Source organism: Engraulis encrasicolus, chromosome 2 (genome assembly GCF_034702125.1).
Source record: "Engraulis encrasicolus isolate BLACKSEA-1 chromosome 2, IST_EnEncr_1.0, whole genome shotgun sequence".
In the NCBI taxonomy this organism is placed as follows: domain Eukaryota; kingdom Metazoa; phylum Chordata; class Actinopteri; order Clupeiformes; family Engraulidae; genus Engraulis; species Engraulis encrasicolus.
The window spans coordinates 2214231-2238744 of record NC_085858.1 but is presented as its reverse complement, the minus strand read 5'-3'; the positions used below and the strand labels follow the sequence as shown (position 1 = coordinate 2238744).

At 44.1% G+C, this 24514-nt stretch overlaps 1 protein-coding gene across 3 annotated transcripts; it reads right to left on the bottom strand.

Moving 5' to 3' along the window:
• Window positions 1-1906: 1906 nt before the first annotated feature.
• On the bottom strand, window positions 1907-18315 carry LOC134465844 (mucin-2-like). 3 transcript variants are annotated; one of them, XM_063219742.1, is made up of 14 exons: window positions 18207-18315; window positions 11930-13426; window positions 10377-11105; window positions 9850-10002; window positions 9218-9316; window positions 8729-8866; window positions 8107-8184; window positions 7238-7519; window positions 6333-6401; window positions 6167-6206; window positions 5624-5675; window positions 4793-5171; window positions 4417-4533; window positions 1907-4095 (listed from the first exon to the last, which is right to left on the bottom strand). In XM_063219742.1, exons 1-14 carry the CDS (start codon window positions 18231-18233, stop codon window positions 3820-3822), a joined length of 3936 nt encoding a protein of 1311 aa, XP_063075812.1. In that variant the 5' UTR covers window positions 18234-18315; the 3' UTR covers window positions 1907-3819. The 3 variants fall into 3 exon arrangements, 2 of the variants coding, with proteins under 2 accessions (XP_063075812.1, XP_063075820.1); XM_063219750.1 differs by having other exon boundaries at window positions 7271-7519; XR_010038189.1 differs by lacking the exons at window positions 1907-4095; window positions 4417-4533; window positions 4793-5171; window positions 6167-6206 and having other exon boundaries at window positions 5637-5675; window positions 6246-7519.
• Window positions 18316-24514: the final 6199 nt, after the last annotated feature.

Sequence of the window (24514 nt, the reverse complement as noted above, 5' to 3'; positions counted from 1 at the left end):
ACCAGTGCAGAGAAGAGAACACTTAGCAAACTTGACTCTATAATGTGGACAATGACAATGGGGGGCAACCGCCATTCCGACACCACATTACTCTTGTGGGGAGCAGCTGTCAACGGGCGAGCATGCAACTTCAACGGTGTGTCTGGAGCTGTCCACGTGCGTGGTGCTGAAATCTGCGTTTGCTCCGAATGACACGAGTGTAGCCTACACTTTCAACGGTGTGTCCGGAGCTGTCCACGTATGTGGTGCTGAAATCTGCGTTTGCTCCGATTGACGCGAGTGTACACTTTCAACCAGAGACGGTTTAGATCGAGACAGGACAGATGGCGGCCATCTTGTTGACGCCTTCGGAGTGCTATTTCGCGATTAAGTAGACCAGATCTGAGAGTCAATGAGAAAAATGAATGGAGAAACTGAGTATAGGACAGAGAAGAACCCAGTGGTTGTGAAAACCATATGGTTGAAACCACCGTGAAAAACTGATCAATCTAGACTGCTTGGTTGTGTTATACGAGTCAAAACAAAGCTTTTTAAGCCACTTTTCTCACATTTTTTTTGACAGAGCGCAGGCGCAGTAGTTCCGTAACGGCGCGAGAGTACGGCTTTTCACAACTGAGCATGCGCATCATTTCGCGTGCGCCGATGCAGCCAGATGATTGGATCACTGGCACCGCAGCTCAGCAGGCACATTGGCTCTTGTTACCAGAAAGGCGGGAGATGTGCGGGTAGACGCCATTTTTGCGTTGCGAATCTTCACCGTTAATTTCTATGTACGATTACATGGCTGTCCCATCTCACCTTCCTATCAAAATCTCTGTTTCAACGGTGTGTCTGGAGCTGTCCACGTGCGTGGTGCTGAAATCTGCGTTTGCTCCGAGTGACGCACGGACAAGATAGACTAGGCCTATCGAGAGGCTGGGGGAGCGAGGTCACCTATATTGGATTAAATATTTGCAATCATATATCAACATAGCCTACTAAAATGAAGTTTATAAGCAACAACATGACAATGTGCACTTTGCATCTCCATTCAGGAATTGCTCATGACAGGCACACCACAAACTTTGTTCTGTTACCGGTAGCCTATTCTAGGCTATGTGGAGGTGAGATTGCTGATATGCCAACTCCACCCCTAAACACCCGTGAAGTCTTTTGACTGCTGTGTCGTCGTTTTTCCAGTTGTTGAACCTTGTGTGTGTGTGTGTGTGTGTGTGTGTGTGTGTGTGTGTGTGTGTGTGTGTGTGTGTGTGTGTGTGTGTGTGTGTGTGTGTGTGTGTGTGTGTGTGTCAGTGTTAATTTTGTCAACCAAGACTATGACTAAAATATTTCGTCAAAGCCCTTTTTTGATTTTCGTCATTTAGACTAAGACTAAGACTAAATTGGGATGGCAATGACTAAAATATGACTAAGACTAAAATTGATTTTCGTCATTGTGACTAAGACTACGACTAAATTTTTAAAAGCTGATGAAATTAATACTGGTGTTAAATAAATTAGAGAAAAAGAGAACCAGTGTGTGATATATGTTAAAAAGAGAAGCAGTGTGCGGAGAAGGTTTATTCTGTACAGTCGATGATATATATTAAAAAGAAAAGCAGTGTGTGGAGAAGTTCTATTATGTACAGTGTTGACTAAAATGACAAAAAATTGACTAAGACTAAAATTGATTTTCATCAATTAGACAAAGACTAAGACTAAATTGGGAAGGCAATGACTAAAATATGACTAAGACTAAAATTGGTTTTCGTCATTGTGACTACGACTAAATAGAAAAAAGCTGACAAAATTAACACTGGTGTGTGTGTGTGTGTGTGTGTGTGTGTGTGTGTGTGTGTGTGTGTGTGTGTGTGTGTGTGTGTGTGTGTGTGTGTGTGTGTGTGTGTGTGTGCCTCATACAGTAGGCCTATCAGTAGCACTGAGCTATCCGACTGGTCCTTTAGCTCAGCGTCATCATATTGTGCATCCCCTGCCCAGACATCTCCCATGTCAGACACCTTCATTTCTCTCTGTATTAATAAAAATGCTCTGCTCTACTCTACTCTTCTCTACTCTACTCTATGCCCAAACTGGAGCCTTGACTGGTAGCTGGTGGGTTCGAGCCCTGTGGCGGACTGCTCAGCAACACTTCAGTTACATCTCCAAGTTGTGAAACAGTCAGGTTGTATCACTAATTTAACACTATTGGGCCTAAACTATGTGCAAGAAGTGGCTCACAATATGGTAACAATCAACATGTAGAGAGTTTACACAGTTAGAAAGCATGATGAGCAACCTGAGTTTATTCATGGTTACCAACAGAGGGCGTTGTTTGGCCACAACCGTCAGTTCAGTGGGGTTGTCTTTATTGACACTGTACTGTACAGAGTGTAATAATAAGATGCCAAAGGGTAGGCAGAGAAAGATACTAGGTCATGTCTAATGGGCACAGAGTGGGTATCATACCTTTGGCTGTATAAAAGTTCACAGTATTTCTATGCATGTGAAAAATAAACACACTTCTGGTGTTCTATACCAACACAAACAGAAGCTCCATTCAGGAAGGGTGGGTTCTCTTCACACACACACACACACACACACACACACACACACACACACACACACACACACACACACACACACACACACACACACACACACACACACACACACACACACACACACACACACACACATGACGGCTGTTTTATGGGCCTGGGACAAAGTCATATGAAAGGCCCCCTCTACATACAATATACATATCAACCAGCTACAGCCTTCTCACAGAGTGTAGCATCCTCTGTGAACCTTATCAGGCGTCACAGCGTCCCAGCTGCCGCAGCTTCCTTAATGTTCACAACCAGCCCTGGTAGGGGGCTCCCCTAGGTGGCCGCTGGTCTCTGCCTGAGGTTTCTTCCTGGCTATAAGGTTTTTTTCTCAGACCTCACTGAGATTTTTCCCCCTACAAACTATGAATCAAGTGAAAAGGGAATTTTCCCTCACCCCTGATGCCACCAGGGGCCACATCTGAGCGCCCAAATTCAGTGTGACTATCTATGACTTATGCTGGACCCAACCACTATGGACCTTACACCTCTAAGAATCCTGGTCCCAACCTACGTGGACCTTATGACTCTACAAACTCAATCTATCTCTTCTTCCTCTGCCTTCTTGCTGTTTCTCTCCTCTCTACCTCTCCTTTTAAATCCATCTCTAACAATGATGTTTTTTTCCCATTTGTTAAGCACTTTCCCATTTGTTAAGCACTGAGTTGTATGGCTTGTATGATACAGTGCAATACAAATACAATTATTATTATTATTAGGCTATATTATAGCAGGGCTATAAATATATAAATGTATATAAAATACAATAGTTAGATCCGGTCCATGAACTTAACTTTATCTGAGTGGACGAGATGCATTCTACAGGCATTCTACCAGAGTTGTATAAAGAAGAAGTAAAAGTACTTTTACATTATACATTATACTTTTACATTTTTTCATCACTAGCCAATTTGGTTATAGTACATGTTACATCTTACCATGCTTACACCCCATATCAGTCAAAGTGGCTAGTGTCTTTTCTTTTCTACCAGCCAAACCAAATTTTCACCAGCATTTGTCCGGTTGGCGAGTGTTAATTTAGAGCCCTGCTCATCAGTACAGCCAGGGTGCAGCATCCTCAGACACTGGCTGTGGCTAGAGTGAATGTCTTGTGAGCGTGGGTCATGTCGTTCAGACGCTGGCTGTGGCTAGAGTGAATGTCTCGTGAGCGTGGGTCATGTCGTTCAGACGCTGGCTGTGGCTAGAGTGAATGTCTCGTGAGCGTGGGTCACGTCGTTCAAACGCTGGCGGTGGCTAGAGTGAATGTCTCGTGAGCATGGGTCATGTCGTTCAGCGCTTCTTGCAGCTGCTGCGCCAGGGTGCACACCCTCTCCCCAAATTTCTTCTCCGAGCCCTTCCTCAGCTTCTTGCCCTCCTTGGTGTTGGAGTAGACCTCCTCCCCAGCCCCATCGTCAAAGTCCTTCAGCACATCTCTGGCACTCTTGGGTGACGATGACGACGACGACGGGGTGGCACTGCCCTCCTTGCCCAGCCGGTATGCCGCCTCCGCCACCTGTCAAGTCAAATCAGGTCAAGTCAAGTTGGCTCTATTGTATGTTTCTTCAGAGATTCTTCATATGCAGAGGTCATAGAAAGTCATTGAAATTGCGTTTGTCTCTATCCCATGCAAAAGACATAGACATACACAGGCCTGGCAAGACGTCTTTGGGTGAGTGTCATGAAGAGCGTTATATAAAACCTATGTATTATTATTGTGATTATTATGATTACTGTTGTTATCAACAGAACATACATTAAAGTACAACACAGGAGCACTAACATAGTGTAACAAGTAATAAGTAATCATATTTCATAATCATAAGTAATCAATCACCTGTGCCATCCACACGGCCTCATCGCTGGCACCGTTGACGCCCGCTACCGGTTGGCATCTCCGCAGCCTCTCCATGCCCGTCCTCACCATCTCCAGACACTGATCCAGGTCGCCCACCTGCCAAGTCAAGTCAAGTCAAGTCAAGTCACATTTATTTTCAATAGCTCAATTCATACACTGCACTCTCGATGAAAATGTGGCAAACATAAACAAAACACTTTTATAAATACAAGCTCTTTCATTTATCACAGCCCATTTCACACACAGAAAGACAACCTAATATGCTTCACAAACAACAACAGCCACAACAAAAAAATGCAAATGTGGGAATTAAGATAGAACATTTTTTTTATAAAAACAAAGTTTACAAGTTGACCTGCTCTCGGTAGGTCTTGATGATCTCCTCCACGCGCTTGACGTCGGAGCTCTTCTTCTTCTTCTTGTTGATGGCGGAGCCTGCGCCCACCCCTCCTGCCGCCACGGCAACCCCTACGCCCACCCCCGTGGCGATGAGGGAGGCCCCCATGGTGAGGGGCGCCAGGGCGATGCCCACCACCGCCGCCACTGTGCCCGCCGCGCTGGCCGTGCCCCCCGTGATGCCCGCCAGCTTGTGGCGCTGGCAAACCCTCTCAAGCTCTTGCGCGATGCCCTGCAGATCGGAGATGTGCGAGCGGAGTGCGTCGCCGCGCGTCTGCAGCATGGCCTGGAAACACTTTAGGGCCATGCGCGTCTCTTTGGCCATGCGGTTCATCTGTCTGGGGAAACACCAATGAAAGAAAATGATTAAAACACACAACACTGATTCTTGGGAAGGTGGATAAAACGGGTTTTAACTTTGAAAGAAAAAAAGTTGTTAAAAACAAAAACATGGAGATCCATAATCATAGACAAAGGTCTTGGCTTTGCGGCAGCAAATACTTTTTTCATAGAATAGGCTCTTACTTGTCTTTGTCAACACCGTCAGACACAATTACAAGTAAAAAAGAAGAGCATGGTAAGTACACGCACGCACGCACGTACACACACACACACAAACACACACACACACACACACACACACACACACACACACACACACACACACACACACACACACACACACACACACACACACACACACACACACACACACACACACACACACACACACACACAGCATGCATCAAACCCACCCAGTGATGAATATGAATCTAGTTGTTTTACTTACTGGATCTTGTCTTCGGCCGTCATAACATAGCGGGACGAATCGTGTGAGAACACTGAAACACAAAGGCCATTCAAAATGTCATGTATTTCATATGCAAGTGTCAGTATATTATAATAATAATAATAATAATAATAATAATAATAATAATAATAATAATAATAATAATAATAACAACAGGGGGCAGTCATGGGTAAGCGGTTAGGGCATCAGACTTGTAGCCCAAAGGTTGCCGGTTCGACTCCCGACCCACCAGGTCAGTGGAGGTAGTAAATAATCAGTGCTCTCCCTCATCCTCCTCCATGACTGAGGTACCCTGAGCATGGTACCGTTCCGCCGCACTACTCCCTTGGGGCGCCATTGGGGGCTGCCCCCTTGCACGGGTGAGGCATAAAATGCGATTTTGTTGTCTGCAGTCTGCAGTGAACACTTGTGTGCTGTGGAGTGCTGTGTCACAATAACAATGGGAGTTGGAGTTTCCCAGGTGGGCTTAAAAAAAAAGTATGCAGTACGTTCATACATATGAAATTCTGCAATGTCACTCACATTTCATTGTGTCCATCGTTTTCCTCAACCAGCTAGTTCCCTGAAGAAAGCAAAACAAAAAAAAACTTGTTTGACAAACCTCTCTGATTTCATCACAGACGTAATAGCGTAAAGAGTCAGAGCAGATGGATGAGATTCGTCATTCTGGAGTAGATACCCATCATACCTCGTCATCATTCGCAAACGGTCTCCTTGGCAACGTTTCAGTGTTGTGATGTGGCAGTATCTCAGTGCTCTGAAGTGTGACCGCATTTCAGAAGGTCATGCGAGAGCAGGAAAGGAGACATTAGGAAACACTGTCAGATATATTTTCTGTCACTTAGAGTTTTATTTCATGTCCCAAACACACATTATGAGAACTTCTTTCCAATGAAATACGTAGGCAGATGCAAATTGATGCATGCGGTTTAGCTGGGCTTAACTAACTTGATACCTGAAACAAAAATGATGTAAACCACTGTTAGTCTGGGATCTATTAACCTGGCTCTCCGCAGATGAATGTGGCCCCTCCTCGCTTGCAAAGTCGAGTAGAAACACACAGATCTGGGGCAGCCGTGGTGTGATAAGTGCCCTGAAGGCACCAGACCCCACACTGCTCCAGGGACTGTAACCAATACCCTGAATATCTGTAAGTCGCTTTGGCTAAAAGCGTCAGCAAAGTGTAATGTAATGTAATCTGGTGAGAGCCAGGTCATGGTAGTGTGTAGGCCTGTGACTGTATGTTTGCTATTCCAGCATGACTGTGTAAATGAGTATGTTTTGTTGACGAGTGGTTTCTATACTGACCGTGCTGCTAAATGTGTTGTGTTACTGTTAACTATCCTGGTAGCACTATAATTGACTGGTGTGAGGCCTGTACCAAGGATTAATGATGGGCAACCTGGATTCAGAAGCTACAATCCTGTGCCACATATTCCAAATGTCTTACTCAGTTTTACCTGTCCAATTACTGCATTTGGACAGGTAAAAACAAGTAATTTGGAATATGTGGCACTGAATTGTAACTTCTGAATTCAGATTGCTCATCACTGTGTAGGCATACAGGCGTGCGAATGGCGGCACTTGTGCTACCTGCGTTCCAGGGAGTTGGGGAAGCACGCTCACATAGTATGGGGTCCCGGTAGGCTCTTGGTAAACTGCGGACCCACAAGGGGATAGGGTCCCGATGGGTTCTAGATAGGCCCCTGAAGATCCATCAGGCAACGGGGTCTCAATGAGCTCTTGGTAGACCCCTGAGGAGGGGCTTCGTGGGGCGACACGGGGTGATGGGGAGGGAGGGGGTGGGGGAGAGAAGGAAGGGGGCTGAGGGTGCGGGGGGTTGGAAGACGTCGAGCCTCCTCTGGTGGCTGGTGGCTGGTAAGGGGAGAGAGAAGACATTGTGTTGGTTTTGCAGCTGCCCTTCAGACAGTATTTAGCATACCAGGTTATATCAAGTTTAAAGACATTATGGTATGTATTGGATGCAGAAAATTAAACATTAAATCATTTAAACAGACTCTGAAGACATGATCAACAGGTTAGGATAGGCATCCTTTTAAAACATACTGCACGTTATACATTTGCCAGACTGTAAGAGTTTGGCAATGTGAAACAGCATGTTTTGACAGGGCCGTTCAGCTAAATGATGTAAACATAAACTTGTCAAACAATAAACAATATTGGGAATTTTTTTGTTGAAAAAGCCAAGAAGTTTTTTTGAGGCCACTACCTAAGCACAATACACTGCCTTCCCATGATGTGTTCTTGGATTTTCTTTTTCTGCAAATAACGTGAAGATAAGATCCTTCTGCAAGTCTTTTGATTTTTACTAAACCATTACAATAACAAAAGTCAAGACAGTCCATTGGCAGCATGCTGTAACAGCATTCGGGGGGAAAGGTGAAAGCAGCCAAGCAGCTGTTCTATTTTTATCTGAGACCAGTTCTTCCTCATCTGGGTACCTGCGTGGTGGGTGACGTCATCTCCTGTACCATGGGCTCGTAGATGGCAGACTGGTGTGGCGCGCTCAGGGCGGGTCCCTGGGGGAAAAAATGAACACACCATGTGAGATTGTGAAAAGTGTGAAAAATAGATTTACTTGTTTTTCAAAGAAATTGCTGTGTCATGCAGTTTTTAGAGGAACTGAATGGTACAGGGACCTTACAACACCTCAGTATCGTATTTTCACACATCACAGTATCTGCCTCAAAGTAATTTTCCAAAACATGGCGACTTCAACAAAGAAATGTTCATGGGTGGGCCTTTTTTCCACTATGTATACAAACAAAAAAAACAAAATTCAGAGACGTCAGACACTGTTTTTGCTTTTGCTAAAAGAAAGAGCATTAAGATTAGGGATTAGGAATAGGCCTAGTAGACAAATGGGTAGACCCATGACAGCCCAACCTTAGTTATCTATGAGAGTACAACATATTCTATTCTATTCTATTCTATTCTATTCTATTCTATTCTATTCTATTCTATTCTATTCTATTCTATTCTAGAACAGATAATCCCATCCCCTGTCCTGGCTTCTTATTCTTGTCCAGTTTTGTATGTAGTTTAAGTCATTATTAGAACCACCTGTGGTCTCGGTGCTGGTGTGGGCACTGTGTGTTTGTGGCTCCCCCTAGGGGTGGCTCTGGGTCTCATGGGTCGCACATCACGGTCGGCATAGGCCTCTGGCTCTGAGGTGCCAGTACCTGGAGACTCAACCTCCCACTGGCAGGAGAATAGAATAGAATAGAATAGAATGGAATAGAATAGAATATTACACATGCGCCATGTATACTGACATGTACAAAGTACATAAAATGAGAAAGAAACCAAAGAAAATGAGACATGAAAGCAACTACTCAAGTGGCTGAAGTTTTGGCCTTTGGCTGAAGTTTTGGAGTGTAGCTAGGATTATGCAACAGCAAAACAACACACACTCTATTCCTTAATTTCCTCTGGGATTAACATGTTACTCTATGTTGCTCTACCTATAGCGATAATGAAATGTCTAATAACTACATACCGGTACTTTCCATACTGTATAACAGGATCAGTGGTGAGTGGTTGCATACCCACCTTTGCAGTGTGCAGATGGCTGCTGCCAGATGAGCCTGCTGTTGGTGCTTGGTAAGTAGAGGCAGAGCTGCTGGCTGATGCAGGGAATCTGGGTAGGGACTATTGGAAACATAAACACAACAATGACATGAGAAATATGGGGAGCAAGGCTGTAAATGAACGCCCGCCAACCGGCCAAATGCTGGTGAAAACGCCGGTAGGAAAATAAACTTTGCTAGCTAGTTTGACTGGTAGTGAGTATGTATGTTTTGGTTAGTAAGATTAAGACCTACTAGCCATATTGGCTGGTGATGAAAAAACTGAATTTAGAGGTCTGTATGGGAGCACTGGATATATTATGGTGCACGTTAGATCTCCAACTAAATGTCATCAACACATGTTGCTCATTAATGTGTCATCCACAGTAATGGGCAAAATATATTCATTAGTTACAGCCCAGTGCCACATATTACAAATGGCCTTGTTTTACATGTCTAATTCAACCAGGTAATCATTCAACCAGCCAGACACCTGGCTAAATTGGCCAGATAAAACCAAGCAATTTGGTATACTGTATGTGGCACTAGATTGTAACTAATGATTACATTTTACCCATCACTGATCATCAACCCGACTGTAATCTTCACTTCTACCTTTGAATGGGGCAGTTTGTTGTAGCAACCTCCTGTTGGGGAGGTGACAGACTGGGGCCTGGGCCGGCTCTTGGATTTGGGCGGCACTGGAGGTGGAGTGGCAGCACTGGCGGCTTTCTGGTCGTCTGGAAGCAAGGTGTCGTACTCGGCAGGCTGCCGGGACAAAAAAACAGGTCGTGTCACAGCACCACAGACCGAAGCCCCATAATGCATGTACGCTGTAATAGCCATTGAAAAGCTAACTACCATGCTACACTACTATGACATAACACAGGGCCTAATGCATTACTTGGTCATTGCCATTCTAGCAACAGCTCATTTATAATGCCGTGTTAACATGTGACTGTTTGAAAAGCCCTCCTTGACATGCATTCCAAGCATCCTGGTCTGTGTCTCATTCTCATTAAAACAAATACTGTATAATTTAATATCCCATATATCAGCTATATTCACAGTTTTGCACATGGATTACATGGATTGCAATGGATTACATAATAGCATATGCTCAATACAGTACATGGACCTACCTCTGGCTCTGATGGACATGTCTGTTTGGGCGCCACCCCTTGTGTCCCTGGCATCTGCACTAGAGGTGTGCTCTCGGTAAAGGTGCAGTAAGGCTGCTTCTCAGGCTTCTGGCTGTCTGTGCTGCTGCACTGGGGTGAGAGGTCACGAGGGGTCGTGCTGCTCCTGGGTGAGAGGTCACGAGGGGTCGTGCTGCTCCTGGGTGAGAGGTCACGAGGGGTCGTGCTGCTCCTGGGTGAGAGGTCACGAGGGGTCGTGCTGCTCCTGGGTGAGAGGTCACGAGGGGTCGTGCTGCTCCTGGGTGAGAGGTCACGAGGGGTCGTACTGCTCCTGGGTGAGAGGTCACGAGGGGTCGTGCTGCTCCTGGGTGAGAGGTCACGAGGGGTCGTGCTGCTCCTGGGTGAGAGGTCACGAGGGGTCGTGCTGCTCCTGGGTGAGAGGTCACGAGGGGTCGTGCTGCTCCTGGGTGAGAGGTCACGAGGGGTCGTGCTGCATCCAGCAAGAATGTCCCTGGATGACAGGTAGATGTTGCGACTCTTGGGGGTGGGGGGAGGAGGCTGGGAGGAGGAGGGAGAAGACGCCAGACTAGGAGAGGAGGCTTGCCTGCCGTAGCTGCCGTCACCTTTGGCAGAGATGTTGGGGCGCAGGTAGATGTAGCTCTTAGTTTTTCGTGGTACAGGAGGAGGGCGGGCTGGAACGGGAGAGGCGGAGCTGTCCATGGCAGATGGGCCCTACAGGCAACGCATGCATGCAAAATTTAGTAAACATATCATAGAGTAAATAGCAAATAAAAAAACAAGAAAGAAAGAAAGAAAGAAAGAAAGAGCCATATTAATACTACGGCATGCATGTTAAATTTAATAAACATATACCCTATTAGAGTAAAAGGCAAATAAAAATAGCAAATAAAATAGCAAATAAAATACAAATAAAATCTGAAAATAAAGTCTGTGACACCAACCATGCTGCCTCAAACGTCACATTAAAGTAAGACAAATGGGAGCTTGGTGTCGCGGACTTTATTTTCCTTTTCATGAGAGACAGATGTGCGTCTTTTTTTCATTGTTACAAATTAAAAAAACCTAAGACATAAATAAAGAAAGAAAGAGCCATATAGATATTGCAGAATCATAGCTTTTGGAGGCTGTTAAAGGGAAATGGTCAAAAAGGGTACTGCAACTATGCTGCTCATTGAAACCGGGCTGCCTATTGCCAAATTTGATCTTTACATGGAAGTTTACTAAGTAATAAACAAATGTTTCATAGTATGATCCAAGTTGAGTCATTTTTGCAGCTAAAAATGGCTATTTTTGGAAATTCAAAATGGCGGACCATGGAGAAGATCCCCCTTTTCATGTATGAAAAGTGCAATTTTCCCAGTCATAATGAATACTTAGGATTTGATGGTGGTGGTAAGTATTCATGAAAAAGGTAACATTAGTGAATGGGTAGCATGGATTCTGGAAATAAACAACTAAAAATCTCACTCAGTGTCCCTTTAATATCCTTGAATAAATAAATAAATAAATAAAGTGCTTCAGGTGGAGGTAAATACCTCTTGATCATCTGGAGGGCTGCTGATGACATCACAATCCTTTGGTGTCTGGTACTGTCCGAGAGATGGGTCACTAGCATCGTCTTGATTACCCTGTGCTCGATTCGCACCTGCAGGATCATTCGTTGTTGTACACCCCCCTAAAGACAGGCTGCTAGTGACGACTGGGTCACCCGGTGTCTGATATATTCCGAGAGGCTCGTTGTTGGAGCTGCCTTGCTTTGGTGTCTGATAAACTATAAGATGTGTGTCCTTGGTGGTGTCTGTATTATTCTGTGTTTGGTGCACTGGCCTTAGAGAGGGGCTCTTTGGAGGAACCAGCGGGTCTCTCAGTGTTTGATGCTCCCCAACAGAAGGGCTGTCAGGGTTCTCAGGAAGATCTGTTGCCATCTCAGACACCCCAGAAGGCAGGTTGCTAGTGATGTCCAGATATCTGGGACTTTCATTATCATACTGCGGCTCACACACCCGAAGTGACTGACTATTTGACAAATCCACATCTTTTGGTGACTGGTATAGTCGCACTGACTGACTTTTGGGAATGTCTGCATCTTTTGGTGTCTGGTACACTCCAGCACCACTGTTGGTGTTGCCTTGACTATTCTGTGTTCGCCGTGCTACTTTAATAGAGGGGCTCTTTGGAGGAACAGGCGGAGGGCATGTTGGTGTCAGATGCACGCCAAGAGATGGCTCGATGGAGTTGCCTTGACAACTAGGTACCTGGTACACACCAACTGTCTGTCTGCTAGGGGTGTCCGGCTTATTCTGTGTCTTATACACCTCAGTGGATGTGGTGCTTGAGTTGTCTTGATTTAGATTCTGATACATCCCCTGGAAGATACTTTCAGAGTTTTCAGGGGGATCTATTGGGGTTTCATTCACCCCAGACGAGGCGCTTTTGGGGGCGTACTCATACACCCCAAAGGAGGCGCTTTTGGGGGCATCCTCATTCTTTGGTGTCTTTGGATTTACTCCAAGAGTCTGTCTGTTAAGCAGGTTCGGATCGTTTGGTGTCTGGTACACTCCAAGTGACTGGCTGTTGATGTTGTCTTGGCTATTCTGTGTTTGACGCACTCCCTTTAGAGAGGGGCTTTTTGGAGGAACGGGAGGAGGGCGTTTGGGTGTCTGACACACCCCAAGAGACTCGCTGTTGGATTGCTCTTGATGACTTGGTGTTTGATACACCTCAGACGACACTCTGTTGGGCATGTCCTGATCTTTCTGTGTCTGAGGCACCCCAAGAGAAGAGATGTTTTCTTGATGACTTGGTGTTTGATAGACCTCAAGCAGGGTGCTTTTAGGGGTGTCTATTGCGGTTTGCTGATATATCCCAACAGCGGTGCTTTTGGTGTCCAGATGTGTCCCAACAGCGGAGCTTTTGGTGATGTCAGAGGGATCATTCATCGTCCTACGCACCCCGCGTTGAGAGGGGCTCTTGGGTGGGACAGGGGGAGGCTGCTTAGCAGACCTGGGCAAAGTCGAGAAAGTGTCGGCCTTCTGTCCATGTAGGGAAAAGAAAGCATTCATTAGTAAAGTATGCAGTTAAGGCTGCAGTATTTATCTCAGTCAATAATAGGGAAATCACTAGTGTTACACTAGTGTTAGTGTTATTAGATTACAGTTTTCTATATTTATCCCAAAGAAAATTGAGGTGTCTAGCAGCTTAAAGATACACACCGTCCATTGCAAGACAGATAAAATTACACACAATCCCATACATACGGACAACAACAACACATACACACACATACACGTACATACACGCCTCGTCCACCTAGAGCACAGGCAGAAGGAATGCTTGGCAGGAGCTTTCTGAAGCTTGTTTGTCCACCTCTGATGATGACTTGCGGTGCTTTGGATTGTGGCAAGCCCCAAAGCTCCAAGGCAGACACACACGCACGCACGCACGCACGCACGCACGCACACACACACACACACACACGGTCAGTCGTTTGTGCCTATGATTCTTGCACAAGTTTACAGTGCGTGTAGAACCAATTTGTTTATCCATCCATTAAAAGACTTGCGTGTCATAATGCCATGTAAGTCCCATTGTCTTTACGTATTCATTCAAGTCATTCAGTCAGTCAGTCGGTCAAGCATTCGCAATCGTGAATCAGAATCAACAATGGACGACCCAGCCGTGGCTCAGGCGGCTGGGCACTGCACTGCTACGCCGGTGACTTTTGGTGATCCTTCCCTGTCTCTCTCTCCCTGACCGTTTCCTGTTTATTTACCTCTACCTCCTGTCCGGAATTAAGAATTAGGAAAAAAGGCAAAAAAATATACAGTATATTTTAAAAAAAGGAACAATGCGGTATCGTTACCCATGGCACACCGGTAATTGACACCAAACGCAGAGGTAACTTAGCCTCGGAAATCCCATGTTTGTTCCAAAGCACTAACCTGAGGTAGGGCACCAACCACTTTGCCCCCAAAATTGGGGCTTCTTAAATTGAGATGGACTAAAAACTAAAAAACATATTGAATTACATTACAAAACATATATTTATTGATGAATAGATTATTATTATTATTATTATTATTATTATTATTATTATTATTATTATTATTATTATTATTATTATTATTATTATTATTTAATTATGATGGGGGGCCTCCTGACCAGTTATGCTAAGGGCCTCCAAAACCTTAGCAGTGGCCCTGTTCCCTACGAGAAATTCAATAGGCGGTCTCCAGACCATATCTCACTTGTGATAAACTCTGATGTGCGCCAAGAGGTAACCTGTTATTAGTGCTGCATAATATCATGACGAATGAGGAATGCTTTCTAGGAAAGTAGGCAGTGTTTAATTTAGGACTGCACATCAAAGGAATTAGTCATGAAATGGTTATTATTTCATTACACTTAGACAGTTTTGTCCAAAGCGAATTTACATAGCTGGTACAGGGTATTGGTTACAGTCCTTGGAGCAATTTGGGGTCAGGTGTAGCCTAGAAATCTAGAAATCTAGCCCCTAGAGGCCGCAAAGCTGTATGGGTTTAGCTCGCTAGGCTAGGCTAGGTGCCTTGGCTAACGGCGCTTCAGCCATGGATGAGATACTGGATAGCACCTACATTAGGCCTAATATGTTCCCGAGCGGTACGAAATTCAAACCTGCAACCTAGACCATAGGCAACATACACAGCGACTCAGGAGATATGAAACTTCTCTCTTGTGTGGTGTGGTGCAGGAATGCTGTAAGGATGGTGCAGTAATGACACCATGTCTGTGTGCATTCATGCTTGACCCAGTTTTGGGTAAAAAAAAAAAAACAAACACAAACACAAACACAAACACACACACACACACACACACACACACGCACACACTCACACACACACACACACGCACACACATACACACACACACACACACACACGCTCATTCTCTCTCTCTATTTCTCTCTCTCTCACTGTCTCTCCATCCTTTTCTTGCTCTCTCTCTCTCTCTCTCTCTCTCTCTCTCTCTCTCGCACAGCGATGGCGTCTAGTCTGACCTGTTGAGTAACTCTCATATCAGTGACATGTCTGCAGCTCAGAGTTATGCAGTTGCACCCTGAGACAGCGACACATGTCAAGAACAGGGATGGGTCATACGCCTAACACACACGACACCATTGAAAATATTAGCTATAATTTAGCTTATTCTTGCTTGAAAAACATAGCTTTTATTTTTTTATTTAAAAGAAGTTGTGTTTTAAAGTTGTAACATCCTGTTTAGTCTCTGTTTTTTGGTGTGATACTGTATGTTGGGGTAATTGCTCAGCTCAGTTTGATACAACTTTCAAAGAACCTTGAGCATGGTGCATTATCTGACCATTATCAAAACGCAAGAAATTAAAAATGTTGACTTGTTTGTTTGATAAGCAGACAATCCCATTGAGAAGAGATAACATATTCTGTGCCAATTAGTGTTATAGTGTAATGATTAATTTATTTATTTTATCCACATGTTGTGTAAACAGGAGATAAAAACAATATCCATGTCTAAAAACGCCCACACTTGTAAGCAAAGCTTTACAGCATTTTTGAACAAAATTGGGACTGGTACAAAAAAGACCCTTATGCCCTTGTTATGACCACAAACCATGAAACCGGTTAGATAGCTCACAAAACTGGCCCCTGAACTGAAGAACATTCTGTTGCTGTCAAGTCGATACCAACATATCTGCATAGGACGAAACCTTTGCCTGGATTGAAGATCTGCTTTTATGATTTCATGCTTCTTTTTTTTTAGTTTAAAACGCCAAAATAGTGTAAAAGGCAACTTGATTTGAAACTAAAATAAGTGTTTTGTAGGCCTACAGTATATCACGAAAGTGAATACACCCCTCACAGTTTTGCAGATTTTTGAGTATATCTTTTCATAGGAAAGCATTACAGAAATTTCACTTTGACACAATGATTAGTGACCTTTTAACAACATATTTAACCGTTTAAATTTCTTGTTCACTCAGAAAAAAACAAAATACAGCCATTAATGTTTGAACATGTACTCAGAAAAGTGAGTACACCCCAGATTAAAATCCGTGTAGAGAAGGGGCTATGTTGGCTCGAATCGTCTCGAAATGAAACGAAATGAAAAGGGATGACAAGGGAGGTCAGTGTGCGTTTCAACCTTTCTTTGCATTGAACTTTTACATTTTGAGTCTGCATCTGGCTTAAATAGATTGGTGTGAGATTTGAATGCAATCCTATGGAGAATATCATGATCTGCTTCAGTAGTCACAGTGCATGTTGACATGCATGTTTCTTTTAGGTGTATTTCAGATTGCCATTGTTGACAGCATTCATGCATCCCCAAACCATGTCAGTCCCACTACCATGCTTGGCTATTGAGAGGATACACCTTTTTTGTAAAACTCACTTGTTTACCACCACACATGCTTGACACCATCTAAAGCAAATTTGTTAATCTTGGTCTCAAGAGAGATGAACAGACCAAGGATATGGATCACTGGAACCATGTCGTGTGATCTGAAGAGACCAAGATAAACAAATTTGCTTTCGATGGTGTCAAGCATGTGTGGTGGTAAACAAGTGAGTTTTACAAAAAAGGTGTATCCTCTCAATAGCCAAGCATGGTAGTGGGACTGGCATGGTTTGGGGATGCATGAATGCTGTCAACATTGGCAATCTGAAATACACCTAAAAGAAACATGCATGTCAACATGCACTGTGACTACTGAAGCAGATCATGATATTCTCCATAGGATTGCATTCAAATCTCACACCAATCTATTTAAGCCCGATGCAGACTCAGAATGTAAATGTTCGATGCAAAGAAAGGTTGAAACGCACACTGATGACCTCCCTTGTCATCCCTTTTCATTTCGTTTCATTTCGAGACGATTCGAGCCAACATAGCCCCTTCTCTACCGGATTTTAATCTGGGGTGTACTCACTTTTGTGAGTACATGTTCAAACATTAATGGCTGTATTTTGTGTTTTTCTGAGTGAACAAGAAATTTAAGCGGTTAAATATGTTGTTAAAAGGTCACTAATCATTGTGTCAAAGTGAAATTTCTGTAATGCTTTCCTATGAAAAGATATACTCAAAAATCTGCAAAACTGTGAGGGGTGTATTCACTTTCGTGATATACTGTATGTTTGTTTTGTTACTGTTTCCTAAGCCCTGACATAACCACAACCACAACTGTTACATAATCCAAACAAACAATGACTGATGAGTGCTACTGTTCTCAGAGACAGTGCAGCACAGCCCTGAGACTACGCTCTACTGACAGTACCTGATGAGCATTTGATAGGCATTGACATAAGCATAATACTCTGCCTGATGAAGGTCTAAGGACCGAGAGCTTGCAAGTCAAGTAAAGCTTCTTTGCACAAAAAAACCTGAAGTGTGTGGTTTGTCTCCTTTTTATGGACAAATATACCAGCACAATTAGCTAAAAGTCAGCTGTCACTCAGCTGTCACTCAACTGTCATAGCTCTCAAATTAGTCCCAGGTCCCAAGGTAGAGATCAAAACATGTTTTGGGGGAGAATATTTGGATTTCAATCCTTTACATTTCTTGTGTTTGTGCTCATCACGCTCTTCATCCATCCATCCATCCCATCTCATTCTATCCCTAACCCATCTCACATCTCTGTCTCTCTCTCTCCCTCTCTCTCTCCCTCTCTCTCTCTCTCTCTCTCTCTCTCTCTCTCTCTCTCTCTCTCTCTCTCTCTCTCTCTCTCTCTCTCTCTCTCTCTGCCACAGCTATAGTGCTCGGGGACACCACATTAACTCAATGGTCCAAATAGAGACTCACCATGTTTTCTTCAGTGGAGCCACTCATCCATTCCACTTCACATCCTCACACTCACACAACGGAGACAGGCAGACAGTGCACGTCTGAGGTGTGTGTGTATGTGTGCGTATGTGTGTGTGTGTCAAGGAGAACTTGTCTGGTCATACTCATTTGTGTCTCAGTAAGGAAGGCAACATGTTCCTGGGGTGTGGCCAACAGGTTTCAGGGGTGTGGTCAACAGGTGTGAGGGGGGTCAATACCTTACAGGGGCGGAGTTGACACGTTTTGGGGGCGGGGTCTAACAATACAACCAGCCAGTCAGGTTCAGGTCAGGTCGCCATTCAGGAAGTCTTCCTCATTCTCTATTCCAGTAAGCTAATAACAGATAATAATAACACATCTCACATCTCTCAGGGATCTTAGGGGATACCCACACACACACACACACACACACACACACACACACACACGCACACACGCACACACGCACACACGCACACACACACACACACACACACACACACACACACACACACACACACACACACACATGGAAGCATCCCCCATTAGATAGGGGTAACAGTAAGAACTCGTACCTGCAGCCTAAGGGATGTGGGTTTAATTCCCCACACCAACAGTTGGGTGGGGTTGGTGACTGAACAGCTCTCTCTCTCTCTCTCTGAGTCTCTTTTCATTAGTGGGCCTAAATACAACGCAAATGTCAAGAAGGAGGTCTGTCTGGTAAATTTTCTATTAGGCATGGCAAAGTTGGCCATTTGGCTGACCCGCAAGCAGAAAATGCTGAACCTGGTGTATGTAGACCCCTTAGAGGGTTTTTTGGGAATGGCTAAAAGTCGCATCAAGGTGGAATACATGTATTATCACTTGGTCAATGATTTGGAGAAATTTTCAAATGTTTGGTGTGTGGGGGGTGTGTTGTGTGAGGTTGGGGGGGAACGGAGAGCTGATTGTGAACATATAGGGGGGTGTTGGTCTGCGTTTGGGCAGTGGCTGTACTGTGCTAATGTATGATGGCTGAATGGTGTTAATAAAAGGCTTTTTAAAGGTCTCTCTCTCTCTCTCTCTCTCTCTCTCTCTCTCTCTCTCTCTCTCTCTCTCTCTCTCTCTCTCTCTCTCTCTCTCTCTCTCTCTCTCTCTCCTTCACCTAAGGGCAGTCATGGGTAAGAAGGTCAGTCATGCGTAAGCAGTTAGGGCGTCAGACCTGTAGCCCAAAGGTTGCCAGTTCGACTCTCCACCCGTCAGGTTGGCAGGGGGAGTAATTGACCAGTGCTCTCCCCATCCTCCTCCATGACTGAGGTACCCTGAGCATGTACCGTCCCACATCACTGCTCCCTTTCGGGCGCCATTGAAGGCTGCCCGCTTGGACGAGTGAGGTGTAAATGTAATTTTGTTGTGTGCAGTGTGCACTTGTATGCTGTGGAGTGCTGTGTCACAATGACAATGATTTGGAATTTCGCAGTTGGGCTTTTGCTTTCTCGAATACTGTGGTACCCTGTGGTGTAAGGCACCATCCCCGCATGCACACACACATGCACACACGCACAGATACACACACACACACACACACACACACACACACACACACACACACACACACACACACACACACACACACACACACACACAGGCATTGCTCTCAGCACAGCGTGATGTGTGAGGAATGTCTAGAAAGCATGTCAGTGCACATTGTCCTAAAAAAAATCTCCTAGCAACTAGTTGTAGCAGAAATGCATGTTCTATTATGTTTGCTAATATGGTTTATGACATGGTAATAGGAAAGCCTTCCATTTTTTTGTCTTACATCAGGCCTATGCAGTTCAGAGCAGTTAATTCACATTCACAGGTTCATAGTTCCCCAATAAGGCCATTTCCTTTGGTAATAACATAAGCAGTCACATGCAGTCTTAGAGATGTTCAGTTTGGTATTAGTTGCAATGAGTTTTACAAACACAACATTAAATAAAATAACCCAAGAAGTGAATACTTGTGTAATTAAATGAAAAGTGAACATGTCCTTATGGGGTTTGTGAGCAGAATGGCAGAATATCGTTAGCAATTTAAACGGCTACATTCTCCAATTAAACATATAATTGGTCCATTTGTCCCAGTTCAGTTAATTAGATTCCCATGATGCATCTGAATATGTGGAGCATGTGACTGAATGGCTGTAGTCACTGGTTTCTCTGCATCATACTGACATCATACTGTGCCACTCTTGTTCAGTGCCATAGAATTCAGGGGTGCATTTCTGGAAAGCGTAGTTGCTAACTATGTTAGCTACGTTGTCAGTTGCAATGCAATTTCCCATTGGCAACTACAGAAGTTGCTAACTGCTAACAACTACACTTTCCAGAAATGCACCCCAGAGTTGTGACAACCCGGGCACAGTAAGTTGAATGGTGACAAGATTAATGTAGATTCAAATAGTTTTAGGCGGCAGCTTTTGGTTCACTCGAGATTAACACAGAACCACTTCATAACAAGCAAATATGTAGTGTACACAACTTTGTGGAACTACTGTATGTCAATGGTGGTCTATGCGTCAAACTGCCATTGCTGTGTAACAAATTGAACATTAAAGTGGAAATGAAGCAGTGACCTAATATAGGGGTCTATAACACCAGTAAGATAAGCCAGCAAATATATATTTTTCTGAAGTCTGAAATTTAAGTCGTTAATAAAAAAATAAAGCACAAACACGTAACGTTTCTGTTAACGTTTCCAGCCAACAGCGGGTGACGTCACGCGAATGGTAGTCTCCTATTCTAATGCTGTTATGATAGTAGTGAATTAAACATTTGGGACTTGCGTGGCTGATTATGAGCTTATTTGCTTAACCCAAATGAAGCAAGAATATGTGTTTGGGTGGGACAGAACAAATATGAGGCATGAAGGCAGACAAGACATCCCATCACATGAACCACAGGTAAACAAGCAGCTTTTTTTTTGCTAAGGTGACAAGTCGCTAACACATTTTGGTATGAGCCAACATGATCACTATTCATAATCGTGCGATGTCGTGCAATGTTGCAGTTCCCTACCTTCATCTTCCGATGATTTCGCCAACATTTTTCAAGCACCTGACATCTCCGTGCCCACGTTTATCGATGTTATCCAGTCAACAATAATCCAAGGCAACAACGCTATTCCAGCCAGTTTGAGGATGCATCCGCGACTTAAATAACATAATAGTTTACTACAATAGATGCAGCTACTTTAAGCATGCCATAACTTAATGTAGGCCATGATAGTTTAACATGTCATTTCCCGTGGCATCAACTTCAAATCCCCAAAGCTCCTCCAACTCCGAGAGCGAGACGAGAGAGGATGGGATAGCCACACACACAGGCTGCGTCCCATCCCTTCCCTTCACAAAGCTTTCCAAACTTTCGCCAATTTTGCAAGTTATTTTCTATTACTGAATTGAACCACACAGCCAACTTAAAGACATGGGCTTTCAGATTAGCGTCCAACAATGCAGGAAAAAGACGTTATTGGTGACGGTCTGTCACTACAAACCTATGAGATCGAGCAGCCCCAGTCCTGACTCCTGTCCTATGGTGGAGGCAATGGGTGGATGGCTGCAGCTATCCCACCATGCTCGTAGCAAAGGCTTTTTGAGACAAAGTGATAATGACACTTGGCATTTCTCTTTCATCTGATAGTAGGTATATAACATAGAAACCCCATGGACAATGTAAAATGAACCCCTCGTCCTTCTTCAATTTTACTGCCACGATTCGAGTCAGTTAGCGCTGTAGTTAGCACACGCTAACGTTAAGTGAATGGAAGGCTACATTAGCCACCAAGTTCTACCATTCGCGTTACGTAGGCGGCGAACATGGCTGCGCCCTTGTGGCGAAACTCGGTAATAACATGTCATTTTTCAGCAAAACTACTTAAAAGTGCAGTTCAACGAACATCCATTCGTTTATGAAAATAAATAAGCCGCCAAAAAATGATAATAGTTGTCAGTGCTTCATTTCCACTTTAAAGGATAATTTCGACATGCTGTTGTAATGCTCACACTACCCTGGACTTATCAGTACCTGAAAAAAAAATGTTTTTCCTTCAACCTTTTCCGAGATCCTGGTCATTGTAATGGGGGCAGGCGTTTGTTTACATTTTATGCATTATGCAACATCAGCAGACAACTAGCAAACAGCGATACCTTTTGGGATAATATTTGGAGTAGGCTTATGTTAAGAAGGGTTTTAAAATGAACAAAGCCTGCCTGCATTAAAATCGCTCAGATCTGGGAAAGGGCTGAGCTGAAAAATGCAGCATCACTGGGTACTGACAAGTCAAGGGTACCGTGAGCAATACAACAGCATATTGAAATTGGCAGAAGCTATCCTTTAAGGTCAGTGGGATCGGCTGAACTCTTACTTCCATCGCTCTACTCTTCTCTGTGGGCTAATACATAAATTTCACATTTACAAACATTCGTGTTGGGAAGGAAAAGATGCTAAGCAGCCATGTGGTTAGCTGCCAGTGTCTTGCCCCTCCTCAACACCGTGGGTGCATCCCAATATGTGACCTTGCCTCCTCCACTTGTGCTTGTCTCCTCATCCCGCCTCCTGGCCCCTCCTCCGTGGATAAAACGATAAAGTTTCCCAGCTGTCAGCCTCGCCACAACAACTTTTGAGGGACTGTTTTTCATTCACCATCCCAATTGCAAATGAGAAAAAGACTTTACAATTGAGCTTTTGCAAGATATTGAAATATAATGCTGTTGTCAGTGATGTCATCATGACGAGAAGCGAGTGGAGGAGGCAAGTGGAGGAGGCAAGGTCGCATATTAAGATGCACTCCGTGTTGATAAACAAAAAAAACATGTATAACGTCACACTAGGATGGGCGGACCCAGGTTAGTGTCACTCAGTAATGCCAGGCCAGGGCGAGTCAGTAATGCAGGGGTGGGGAACCTTTTTCATTCAAGGGGCCACTTCAAATTCCTCCGAGGGTCGTAAAAGTCCTCAGAGGGCCGTATTATGAACAAAAATCAGGATTTCCCCTGCACATTAGGCCTATATTCAAGGCAGCAATCATTAAAACAGACCCCACCTTCTTTAGGTCCCCTGAATGTAACTTAATTGTTTTGCAAATGTATTTTTTTTTGTATTTTTGTATATGTACTTTACAAAATACGTCACCTTTCATGTGAAGCTGCATAACATTAAAATTATATCGGGGGGCCGGATAAAACAGCTTCAACTGCCGCAAACGGCCGTCAAGACATAGGTTTGAATTAGGCCACTGGTAGCCCTCTGGAGCTCAGTTAGCTCTTTTTACCTCTGTAGCAGACCGTGTTTAGTGATGGGATTTTCGGCTCTTTTCCTCGAAGCGGTTCTTTTGGCTCTCTTTAATATGAGAGCTGGCTCTTTTGGCTGTCAATTATTTCTCGAGTTTCTGGTCTGCTCCCGTTATGTTTCTGCTCCTTGACTGCTGTCGGTAACCCCTGTGGATGCTCATTATACATCTTGGCCAAATATGTAATGTTTTCACGCAAAGAAATTGAGAAAAAAGTGTAGTCCCGCACCGGCAAGGGGAAACAAATTGTCGCCTCTGTGAAAATGACATAGGTTACATAGGGCATAGATGCAACAAAAGGGAGGGGGAGACAGGGTGAAGTACTGGAAGAATCTGGCTACCAGAACGGCTCCCATTGTGGAGTCGGTTCCTGATGTTCACTTCTAAGAGCCGGCTCCTAGAACAGGCTCGTTCGCGACTGACACATCACTGCTCCTGTTGTCCCTCATCCGCTGACCTGCCCTACAAAGGCAAAGTGCAGTAGGCCTACATATTTTGTCAAAATTTTGTTCAGACTGAGAATGGTCTTCATTACTCCTCCTTTATGTTGAGACAACGCCTCATGGTCCAAATGTTTTAGAGATATTGCGATGTCCAATTTGAAGTCACTGCAAATCATAAACATTTGGAAAAATGGATAGGCCTACATATAACTCCGAAAGGGGTTAAGAGCAGATTTGGCCTTATAGGTATATTGCAACCTGGAAGAATATGTACACACGCACACACACAGACTATCATATCACTATCACACACACTATTATTCACATCAGTTGTGAATATTGCAGTGCAGTAAAAAGCCTTGTCAACACAGTTGGTCAACTGTGATGAAATGTAACAAGACATGTTAGGGATCAGTGATACCTGATTTTTACTATGAGCTATTGTTTTTTTAGCCACTTTGAACTTGTTGTGCCATACCATTATCAATGGGCGATCCACCCCTGGAGAGGTGTGACGCACAACTGGTTCTCATACGCATTGTTTCTTCTGTT